The sequence below is a fragment of the Sminthopsis crassicaudata genome, chromosome 3, assembly GCF_048593235.1.
Source record: "Sminthopsis crassicaudata isolate SCR6 chromosome 3, ASM4859323v1, whole genome shotgun sequence".
NCBI classification, from domain to species: domain Eukaryota; kingdom Metazoa; phylum Chordata; class Mammalia; order Dasyuromorphia; family Dasyuridae; genus Sminthopsis; species Sminthopsis crassicaudata.
In genome coordinates this window covers 73274908-73287843 of record NC_133619.1, presented here as the reverse complement: position 1 = coordinate 73287843, position 12936 = coordinate 73274908, and the positions used below count along the sequence as shown (strand labels likewise).

General features: G+C 33.2%; 1 protein-coding gene across 1 annotated transcript in view; it reads right to left on the bottom strand.

Moving 5' to 3' along the window:
- The window catches only part of KANSL1L (KAT8 regulatory NSL complex subunit 1 like), a 157545-nt gene that overhangs the window by 49073 nt on the left and 95536 nt on the right, over positions 1–12936 (bottom strand). Inside the window, 1 exon segment of the mRNA XM_074298817.1 lies at positions 2427–2631. Coding sequence (XP_074154918.1) covers positions 2427–2631 — 205 coding nt within the window.

Here is a 12936-nt window from a genome sequence, read left to right as displayed (position 1 = left end):
AACATCATGGGAAGAGAAACAAATCTTTATCTTTGCATTTCCCCTAAATTTAGGATGGTGATTTGCAAATAGATGCATATATCTATGCAATAGATGACCATTAAATGAAAGATAATTTTTTAAACTCCTCTAGAATTAAGCATAACTTTTAGTGCTTTGCAAAGGATTGAAAGATTACAGGGATTTTGAGCCCTGGTAAAGTTGGTTAGTGATCTCAGAGCCACAGCCAAAACTTTAGATAAATCAAACTAGATCAGAGACTTCTCAAGTTAGCTAAGATAGAAATTGTTAACAGTGTTTGATAAATGTATCAACTATACTGAAATGTTTGTACTCTTTTAATCCTACTTTGTATTCTAATTACATTCCATTCTTTGTGTGTTCCAGAAATCTTTGTGATCTTTTTAGTAGAACTTAAGTTATTAAAGTAATATTTAAAACTACTAAAACTTCAGCAAAAAATAGTAAAATTCTACACTCTATATAGTAACTATAAGTTGTTAGCATTTGTTTTTACATTAAGAAAATATAATTAAGTGGAAAGGTTATGGTGATGGATGTTCTAAGTCAAACATGTAAAAGATTCATCGTTTAAACTGCATGGCCTGGGGCAGCTAGGTGGCACAGTGGATAGAGCACCAGCCTTGAATTCAGGAGGACGCGAGTTCAAATCTGATCTCAGACACTTAACGCTTCCTAACTGTGTGACCCTGGGCAAGTCACTTAACCCCAGCCTCAGAAAAAGAAAAGAAATAAAATAAAATAAAATAAACTGCATGGCCATAGCTTAGGTACTATAGTCACATATAGCAATAGCTTACTCAAATTAGATAAAAATTATTTTTTGTGCTTTTTAAACTCATAAATCCTAACATAAAAGTAATGATAACCAAGTTTAAGGCACTGAATAATCACTTTTAGGTGCTTCCCGTTATCACTTTGCATGTACACCAAAGATCTCTTCTTAAACTAGATCTGAATCAGGGGTTCTTAATCTAGGGTTCATGAATTTATTTTTGCTTAAATATTTTATAATTTTATTTGATTTTATAATTTTATTTATAATTTGATTGGTTTCCTTTGTAATTTTATATATTTTATACATTAAAACATTATTCTGAAAAAAGATTTATAAGTTTGAGAGACTGCTAAAGGGATCCATGATACCAAAAAAAGGTTTAAACATTCTAGTCTAAATTCTTGGCCCACTTTTTCCTTATTTAACTCCATCCTACTTTTATCCCCAGGCTCAGGCTCTCCCTTCAACCCTTTATAGTTATGGGATCTTTATCTTTAGATCATAGGCTGACTCTCTTTGACTTGATGCCAAAACACCTAATTTTTATCCTGATGAAATAGTGATTTAATGAAAAAAAAAAAAATAATAACCATCAATCCATAATGATTTGCAGGAAATAGCAATCAAAGGATCTTGGTCCTAGAGCTAAAAGACATGTTAGAATCTATATAATTTAACCTAATTTTTCATACTTTTACAAAGTGCTTTGCCTATAAAATTTCAACTCTTGTAATGCGTGATTTTTGCCCTAATTAAATCTTTCTTACTGGAAATAACAATAATAACTATAATAGAGGGTGTTTTGGAAAGGCACTCAAATAGCCTGTATTTGTATATTTAAATGAAGATGTATAGAGGGAAAACTGTAATTTCATTGGAATGGTAAACTCCCAGCAAGGAAATCCCATCTCCCAGTGCAGACTGACAGTTGTTCTGCAACTTATACACAAAAACATTGCTGGAGCATTAAAAGGTTAAGTCAGTCAATAAATCAATAAGCATTTATTAAGCACTATGTGCCAGGCTTTGCACTCAATATTGGGGACATGTGAAAGACACAAAATATGGTCCTTACCCTCAAGAAGCACACATCTGAATGGAAGGTGTTGTATGAAAACAATATCCAATAAGATATATTCATAGTAGTTAGAAGAAAATGTGAGAGGAAAGGCACTTGGTTGATCGGTAGGGGAAGGAAAAGAAGGCCCAGGAAAGTCCTCCTGCAGAAAGTAGGATATGTGGAATAGGATCTGGGTCTTGAGTGATTTGCTTAGGATCACATGGCCAGATTATTTCAGAGGTGAACCCAGGTCTTTCTGAAGTCAGCTTCACCCCATCCAATCATCTATTAGCCTGTGGCTCCAATGAGGATCTTAGGACCCAGAGATCAAAGGACCCTTATAGATCACCTAGTTTAACAACCTTATTTTACAGATAAGATCCAAAGAGGTTTCCCAGGATTACAGAGTTAGAGTTAGAACCCAAATCTTTGATTTCAAATCTAAGTCTTTCTACTAAACCATGTTGAATTAATAATTATTTTTTGAAAGTGTGTACAATGAATATCCTATCATATATGATATGTACAAGTGTTGATACCTCTGTCTTCTCATCAAAACAATCTTACCTTTGGAATCCAATAACAAGCAGGGCTCAATCTGTAGAGTTTTCGTTTGTGGAAACTCTGAAGTGGCCTCGTTCGGGCTGCTGTGCTCATGAGAGTCAAGGATGGAGATCTCAGTCTTGTTCTGTCTTTTCTCCTTTTCTTAATATGCTTCTGGTTAAGTAACCAGCTACTGGAGGAAGAGAGCTCATCTAAATTCTCTGAAGCACTGAAATGTCATGAAATAATTGGGGGAAAAAATCAGACAAAAAAAAAAAAAAAAGAAAACTAAATTTAAATTGCCTTAACTATTACAAGTGCAAAAAACTAATCCTAGTTAATCCTGTTATGATGAGTAGTGGTAGAAATGAGAGTAAATAATTTAAGAATTCCAAATTCCAATTTCACTCCTACTATTGACATATTAGTATTATAAAAATCATTTCTACTTAACTTTTTTTTTCTCCTGTGAAACAAAATACTTCTCAAGATCAAATAATTACTATATGACTTACAATGACAAGACTTTAAAAACAGACTAATAATGGAAATGGGCATCTCTCCTCCTTTTATTTACCTATAATCAACAATCTTATTTTAAGCTCTTACTATGTACCAAGCTGAATATACAAAGAAGAGCAAACTACAGCTCAAAAACATTAAAAAGGAAAAGGACCCATACTGCAAAAATATTCATGGTGGTTGTTTTTTGTAACAACAAACGATTGTAAACTAAGTAAGTCAGTATGCATCCTCTGTAGAGTGGTTGAACATATTGTGATATATGAATACTATTTTTATGGGATTGGAATATTATTGTGCCATAAAAAATGATGAAAGGGACAGTTTCAGAAAAACCTGGTTAGATTTGTATGAATTAATGTAGTCTTAAGTGAGCATACCAGGAGAATAATTTATAATAATATCAAATAATACTGTAAAAACAAACAATTGAAATTGATCAACTCTGATCAATTCAAGAACCATTCATGATTGACTATGATGAAGCTACCCATCTTCTGATAGTTGTGATTTTTTTTTCTAATGGGGAAGAGGAAAGAAATTAAATTTTCACTATTAAAAAAGTTAAAGTTTAATTTTTTTTTAAAGGAAAGAAAAGTTCCTGCTTTTGAGGTAGCTCATAATAGAAAAGAAAACAAATAACTAGATACACATAAAAATACTTATAATAATTAGTTGCATATGGCAATCCAAGAGGAAAAGAACAATGAAAGGTCTACTGAAAAAGATGGGATTTGAGCTGAGTGTGAGACTTCTAATAGATGGAATGGAAGGAGCAGAGCACTCCAAGTATGGATTCCAAGAAATGGACTAATGTATTCAAGGAGCTATGAAGAGATCCATGCAGTTGAATCATAGGGTTCATGAAAAAAAAAAAAGTTTAAGATTTGAAAAACAGAAAGATTTTAAATGCTAGAGGGCTTTATATGATTCAGAGGTAACAGGAACTACAAAATCTTATTGAGCAAGGGGGTAATTTTGTCAGACAGATGCTAGAAAAAAAATCATCTTGGAAGATTGAAGTGGAAAGAAACTTCAGTTAGGGAGATTAGTGAGAAAGCCACTGCAACAACCTAAGCAAGGAGTAATATGGATCTGAACTAGTGGCTATGTGAGTGGAGAAAAGAAGAAATATGAATGAGATGTCATAAAGGCAAAAAGTGAAAAGATCTGGCAACAGACTGGTTAAGTGAGGTGAAAGTGAGCATTTAAGGACAACACTGAAATTGGGAATCAAGGTGACTATGAGGATGGTACTATCCTGGGCAGTAATAATTTTGAAAAGGGGAACATATAGAGGGGGGAAAATTACTTCTGTTTTGGACATGTTGACTTTGAGGTTTTCTGGTACATTTATTAAGGTAGTTAGTGATAAATAGTAACCATCTGCAGAGAGATGATCATTGATCTATAGGAGTTGATGAAATCACCAGATGAGATAGAAAAGAAAAAAAAAAAAAAGAGAGAGAGAGTGAAGAGGGTCCAAGACAGAGACTAGAGGGACATCCACAATAAATGTGACTAGCTAAGAAGACTAAATAGTGGTAAGCTAGATAACAGGAGAACCAATAAAAGAAAATGTCATGAAAACCTATGGAAGAGAGTATTTAAGATGATGGAGTTTTGCCACAAAAGGGAGCAGAAACACATGACCATAACTATTGGGGAAGGTAGGAAGAAGTGAGAAGATTTAAAGGATGGCCATATGTGTTGACAGTATGGAGGAAGATGGTAGGCACCACCTTCACAAATGATGCCTTCCCTGATTAACTCTACTGCTAGAGTTTTTCACCCCCACCCCTGATTAGTTTGTATTCATTTTGAATCTTCTTTAAGCTCATATTTGTACACGTTGCTTCCCTATCAAAATGTAAACTTCTTGAGGAGAGAGAGACTCATTTTTTGTTTTTGTGTGGTAAGCAACTATTACGGTGCTTGGCACATGGTGGGCATTTTAAAAATGATTGCTGACAAATTGGACAATAAAATTTCATTAATTCTTTATTATATTTAAGATCAAATAGAAACTCTTAGTTTATAACTTTTCACAACTTGGCCCCAAACTCCCTTTTCTGCCTTTTTATTACATTACTCCCCCTTCACACTCTTATCATCCAGCCAAATTGGCCTTCTTGACATTCTTCCCAAAGGAAATTCTACTTCATATTACTATGTTTTTCACAGACTGTCTCACATGCCTGTAATATTCTTCCTCCTCACCTCTACCTCCTAAAATTCTTAGTTCACTTCAAATCCAGCTCAAGTACCATTTACACAAAGCCTTTTCCTAATCTTTCTAGCTATTGTTTCTCTCCTTCTCCTGCCCCCAAATTACTTATTTTGTATATAGTTTCCATATGTATATATACATATATATAAATACACACATATGTATATTCACACATATACAAATACTGAGGAGTCATTTTAGAATCACATATCTATGTACAATTTTTAAAACATTGAAACTAGATTAGAAGAATGAAAATATGTGAAGTTATTTCTAGCTTGGAATTATGATCTTATGAATCTATAGAATACTATAAGAAATTAGAAAAGTTCTGTTATGACTAGCTTAATTAAATATATAAAAGGTCATCACCAGCAGGTTGGCCACTTGATAATGACTTCATTGACCATGACATCCCATGAAAAGAATTTTGTGTAATCCCTTTGTACTTCTGCAGTGGTGTAAAAGTAAGTAGTGTGTGCTAAAAGTCAGTTTCTATATCATCTATATAATATCTACTTAGCTGTTAGTACTCTAAACATGAGCTTCCTATATAGTGACCAAAAAGTTTAAAATTATTAGAGGATTAGAACTTTATCAGTCTCAACATTTCAGAAGACCGAAAAAGAAGTTATAGCTAAAATAGGAAGACTTGTAGGAGCTTCTCTTTGAAAAAAAATAAAGATGTTGGTGGAATTTATTTTACCACTTTCTCAAAGACCACACTGAATTATTATTTTACAAGGAATCGGTTACCTTGTATTGCAGTGTATTGTTTTTTGCAAAAAGGTCATATGAAAACAAATGTAAACTGATGAGCCAACATTCATTGACAAGAATAGCAGTAAAGAAATTATAAAAAGAATTTTTTAAGACTCTCCAAATTAAATCAAAATATACTTTTATACTTGATTAATTTCAATGCAAAGTCAGCAACTGGTGAGGGTAGTAAAATATGGTTCAAGAATAAGAAATGAGAGAAGTCAAAGCCTTTTACCCTCCACAGAAATCTCACACTTAAACATTAGGAATGTTTTCTTTGAGAACATAATTGAAAGGTATTCAATATAGGAAGCATTTGAATAGCAAAGCCCCAATCTCCTGAAATGGAATCCTTGTCCATAACATTATTTCAGTACAGGGTCCACTTTACATACAACTTTACTCTTTGGTCTGTCTTGACAATGGCCAATTCTCCCAGCCCTACCAGCTTTTCCTTCTCCTACTAGAATGTTAAAGTTCCTTGATGACAGGGATTGTCTGGTTTACTTTTTATCTCCAGCACATAAGTACATTGTCTTCCATATAAGAAGTAATTAATAAATGTTTTATGTATCATCAAAAATAAAATTAAATTAATCATTTTTATCAGAAAATTACTCCTTACTTAGGCAATTTATTCCCTAATTATAGTTGTTTATATACAGTCAAAACACCACTGTGATAGAGCAAAAATTAAAAAAAAATATATTCAAAGATAGAATAAAAATGAGAAAAATATTGTATGTAATTAAAACAATTGCAACTTCAATTATTTAAGTAGATTAATGATTACCAAAAAATGGAAAGGTGGTTGTTTAAGTTCCGTATCTGAATTCTTTCTAACCCCATGGACCAGACTGCCTCCTGGGATTTTCTTGGCAAGGAAACTAGAGTGGTTTGTCAATCCAGGACCACATAGCCAGTTAAGTGTGTGAGACCACATTTTGAATGGCATCTTCCTGATTCCGGGCTCAGTGCTCTAGCACTGAGTGACCTCGATGCCTGGAGGAAAGGACATCAATTCAAATGACAGCAGTTCCACATGAAAACTAATAGATGTGAATCAACTGCCTTCACAAGAAGGCCAAAAGAGCCAAAAACTGCCTTATTCAGTAGATCCTTCCTTTAATTGTCAAGGTATGAAAGCCAAGAGCAGCACCACTTTATAATATAAATATATGTATAATTTATAATGTATACATATATATACAGATAATATGTGTATAATATTTAATAATAATATAATATGTAATATAAATATGTGTAAAATTTTAAAGAGATGATGGAAGATCATGAGTAATACTGCCCCATAAGGCAGTAACAAACAATAGAGAGAAAATGAAATTTCAAGATCCTACTAAGCAAAGCCATCCTTAAGGCACTTAAGAATGAAATTGAAAAAACACTAACAAAGAGGCAAAAAATAAAAAGACAGTATTACTATCAAGTGAAACTAAAATTGCACTTTTAATATCATGAGCCCAGAAAAGCTTTTATAGGAAAGAAAAATGGCATGGAAGAAAATAAAAATGGAAAAAAATCAAGGTGAAAACAAGTACAGAAGAGATTTGTGTCAAAGATGATACAATCTGAGAAGCATCGATTTTCAAAGACTATTCAGGAGGGGAAGATAGGAAGATAAAGAAAACATATCTTAAAACATTTTTTAAAAGGAGACTAGGAGAATATAATAACTGATCAAAATGCTTTGCCATCTTTATATTTTCCTGAGATTATGCATACTACTAAAGTATATTTGATTAGGTAACAAAAAGGAATAAAATGTTCTTTCAAGTGCTATTATAGAACAGAGAACATCTTTATCATAACACAATTAATAGAAAAAATAGAGATATAAATTGTACTGTGCTTATTTGTTACGATTAGATTATTTGATTCAGGAAAGTGCAACATTGCCGTTTATGTTCTCGTTCAACAAAATACGTCTCATGGACATAACAAAATTACATAAGATTCTGTGAAAGATAAAGCAACAGAAATAATCTTGTTCAACAACTCTCTGATCATTAATATCAAGGGATAAGGAAAAATATGTGCTCACAAAGTTCAAAGTAATGAGGAAAATAATATCTAATGATGGTCTCTAATAATTCCTCTTACCAGAGACTATTGTGGTAACCAAATTCTATCACACTCTGATGAGATCCATGAACACTTTACTAGAGTTTTGACTCGCTATCTGCACAAAAAAATCAAGTTGGTAGAGAATGCAGTTAAACTGATAACCTAAGGAACTTATCTGTATGTAGATTATTATTAAGTCCCTACTATATGCCTGGATTTGTGCTACATGTTGGGTTACAAAGATAATAGAAAGACAGACAAATGAATGGATGGATGGATAAATGGATGATATGTCAGTTGAATTGAATACTAGGAGGAAAGGAAGTTGCATTGTCTTTTGGGGAGCTACAAAAAACTTCTAGTGATATCAAATTTTTCCCTAAAACAAAGGTCTCTTTTTTTGAATAGCAATAGTCTTCTAGTGTCGTATGGCTGTAGATCATGAAATACTACAGTTTCAAAACACTTAAAATTGAATATCTCCCAAAGTGAGTACAAGAATTGAGTTTGTAATGTGCTGTAGCTTTTCTTACAAATAAGGAAATACAAAGAAGAAAAGATGTATGTAGAAAGTGATCAGAGAAATATATAAGCAAAAAAGTAGATAGGCTGGTTACATGGAAGGTAGACATCATAAATGATCCACTATCATCTTCACAATGTCAACAGAAAGATTAATAGGGCCCACAGCACATTAGTAGACTGTTTATGAGAAACTGAGATAAGAATCTTAAGAACTGCCTAGAAAGTTAGGCATGAATGTGCTGAGATCTTCATTGCTTGAGAGAATAGATTATTTATATAAATGAGTACTGAGATACTGAGAGCATTGCATAATTGAATTTTAAGAAGATTGAATTGATTCTGTATAATTTTTATTAATCCTATTTACAATTAAGTGTTTTTGTTTCATAACTGCCTAAGTCACGGTTCAGTCTCCCAGTTTCCAAACTTAATGAATAAATTCAACTTATTTATGATGATATTCAGAAGTCAAGCTCTCCTGCTATCACTGTTCTATTCTCAAGGAATTCTAATGTCCTTGGCAAATGTGAATGGATATCAGGGAGGTGGATCTTTTACACCACACCAAAGGTACCCTTCAAGTATGTCTGGCTTACTATACAAAAAATCACTGTCTTTTAACCTTGCAAGTTGACTTGCAAATGTCTAAAACTTCTTAGTCACAGAAAAAGTAGCCCCTCATTTCCAATTTCCAGTGAAATCATATTGTTCCCCATGCCTCAGCTATGTAGTCAATTATATTGTTTTCATCTCCATGATGTCACCTAGTTTTCTCTGTTCCTTTGTTCTAAACTCATAAACTGGGATCACTGGGTTAAAACTGATAAAGAACCATTATTAACCCATTCTTATTGGCAGGTTCACGAACTGTTAATAAAATCTCATCTTGCTTGGAGAGAATGTGTCTTTCCATCTATCTTCGTTAAATTTTGCACTTGCATAATTTTACTCATGATAGTTTGAAGAAGCCTCAAATTACCCTGAACTTCATGGCATCTAAAAGATGGAGTAAAATGTAGAAAGAACAGATTTGAAGTATTGTGCTTAGTGCTGGATGACTTCTTGTTTGGATTATGTTGAAAAGGAGATTCCTGTTCAGGCAACGGTTGTTGTTGAGATGTTTCAATCATGTTCAAGTTGTTGTACTTCCATTTGGGGTCTTCTTAGGAAAGCTACTAGAATGGTTTCCTTCTTCAACAAGTGAGAAACAGAAGCAAATAGGGTCAAGTGACTTGCCCAGAGTTATACATCTAGAAAGTGTTTGAAGCTGGATTTGAACTTAAGAAGATAATCTTTTTAACCCCATACTCCATCCACCCCGTACTCCATCTACCCTGCCACCCAGATGCCAGATATGGATTGAACAAATAGCTGGAAATCCCTTTACACTCAGATTCTATGCAGCATTTTTGGTTTTTTTGAGGGGTTTGGTAATTCTTTTGTGCTACATATTACTTAATCTATTGCAAAGCAAACCTTGGATTGGTTTGTCTCCCTGCAGGAATGAAACACAGAAATGGGAAATGGAGGGTTGGGTGGAACATTCTAGGGACTGAAGCCACTGCTTCAGCCACTTATCTTTATCTCAGCTTTAATAATCAGGCAGAACCACTTCCCTTAGGGGAAACTAAACAGACTTCATTGTAAGACTGAAACAGTAATTGAATTAACAAAAGTACATCATGGATGCAAAAAGCCTTGGAATACAGAGATGGAAACTGATACCTGCCTAGTCTCCACTTGCTGATGTAGAATCTGGGAGAAATATCTAAATAGCCAATGGTTTTTTCTTTCAATAGTGCAGAAACTACATCTCTTTGCGTATTAAAATGCATTGGTTCAACTTTCTTAAGTTAGGAGGTGCCACCAAAACTGAATTGGATTTTTGTCTTTTTTTGCTACTTGGATGTGGGTAAGAAAGGATGAAAAGTGGGGAAGAATGATGTGCAGAAACAAGGAGAGGGGATCAGAGCAGAACTGACTGAAAGCTATAGTCTGAATTTTGTGCAATTAATGTTCTGATATTGGTTTGTTTGTGTTTTCTTTTACTACTGATTAAATATTCTCTCACATTATATAACTCAATATACATAATTTGATGAAAATGTAAGTCTGGGAATGAATTAAATGGATATGTAGTCAACAGTCAAGAGTTATGATTAATTTACATGCAAACATATCTCTTAAATTTTCATCAGAACCCAGTGTAATCAAAATGAGAAGCTGAGGCAATGGATGACTGACAAATGGCTGTCTTTGGGACTGAGAAAAATAGGCAGTTTGGTCAATTTCCAAACAGGTTAAATTGATGCTGAATGAAGTGAGCAGAAACAAGAGAACATTGTACACAGTAACAATAGCACTACATAATGAACAGCTAAGATTAACTTAGGTCTTTTCAGCAATACAATCCAAGACAATTCCAAAAGACTCATGATGAAAAATGCTATCCATATCCAGGGAAAGTACTATGGTATCTGAATACAGATCAGAGCATAATATTTTCACCTTTGTGGCTTCTCCTTTTATTCTGTTTCTTCTTTTACATGACTATGTATGTAGCAATATGTTTCCATGCTTGCACATGTATAACCTTGCTTGCCATCTTGGGGAGGAGGGAGGAAAGTGAGAGGGAGAAAAATCTGAAACTCAAAATCTTATAAAAATGAATATAGAAAATGAAATTTACATGTAATTGGATAAAACAAAACACTATAAAAATTATCTTTTAAAATCTATTATTGATTAAAGTCATACTTTTAATTTAGCATTTTAAGTCTTCATCTAGTCATGTTAAGAAAAATTAAAGAATAAAACCTTAATTCCAGAAAGTTACAAGAATAATTTTCCCTGGTGCAGGGGGCTCCTGGTAAAGAAATTTCTCTACTAGTGTAGCATAGTACCTTCTTTTTTCAACTTAAAGAGTCTGTTGGGAAACTGAGAAATTAAGGGATTGCCCAGGATGACAGAGTTATTATGTGGCAGAAGCAAGAGTTAAAACCTAGGTTTGCTTAACTCTTGACTCTCTATCCAATACACTGTGCTTAAAATCAAGTCTCTTATTAAAATGTATATAATATGAAATATACTAAACAGAATTTTAAAAAAGCAAACAATATGCTTTTATAATGCTATGTTTTTAAAATGGACAAAACCCCCAGAATCTTAGATATTATCTAACCCATTGTTATTGTTTTATTGAAGACCTTAGTTCATAGAAGTTGTGATTTCCTGAAAGAAAATATCTTATCATATTTATATAGCAAAGAAAATACAAAATATTTTTTACAAAATGGCATTTTACACTATTTTGCGTTCAAATAAGTGGGAAGAATTTTCAGTCACTAAACTGTTTGTTTATATGAAAATTAAAGGTTCACTAACAAAAAATTCAAATGTATGAAAGCAAAGACCAAAAATATTCTAAAATACTTTAAAGTAGCAATTAATTTATAAAGCAAGTCAGAATTCACACGAAACTCATTTTAAACTGTTGATTTTTAATTAAATTTGGTAAAATAGCCTAATTATAAAAAGTTGATGAGTCATACCTTAAGAGGTTTAAAAAAAAGTTTCCATATACCCTATTTCACAACTTTTCATATTGTTACAAAAGTAGATTGATATAAATTCTTATTTCTACAATCCTTGATGGAATTTTTACCTATTTAATGAGTTCTCCTAATCTACTACTACATAAAATAGACTACTCATCTGATCACCATGAATACAAAAGATAAAAAGAAATTACTCCAGTCATGTCTTAAAATGTTGAGCTTAAAAAAAAGCAAAACTTCAGAAACAAGATAATAAAGATAATAATAATGATGTTTTATTGTTATAGAGCTTTAAATTTTGAAAAGCACTTTGCATATATGATCTCCTAAAGCAAGAGGAGATATATGTCAGGAACATGAAAGTACCATGCCACTTTGTCAACCACTTTACTTTAGATGACAACAGAAATAAGACCAAGAGCCATGGCAGCAGCACTAACTCTTAACTATCAAGGAAGGAATGAACTACTAAAGAAAATGAACTTGCCATCCCTGATATCTCCCAAACTAACTAGTGACTGACTGCCACTTAAGAGAAGATTAGTGTAAGACCCTAAGAATAGGAATACCCCAGACTTCTAGCCCAGCATGCAGCAAAGCCTCTGCAGCCATCATTCAGAGGTGCAACACCATGGAGAAGATGCCAAAGATTCTTCTCAATTGCCAACTAACTTCCACCTATAAGGCTGGCAATTCAATTAGCTGAAGCAACAAAGCAGATATGTGGCAGCAGATGTCAAGACAAATCTAATCACTGCTTCTCAGACCTATAAACCCAGATCTTGGAATAACAGCACTCCTCCTACAACAGGGAGCCAGTCCAGCCCCTTAAGTCAGGATGAAGGAGAAGAGA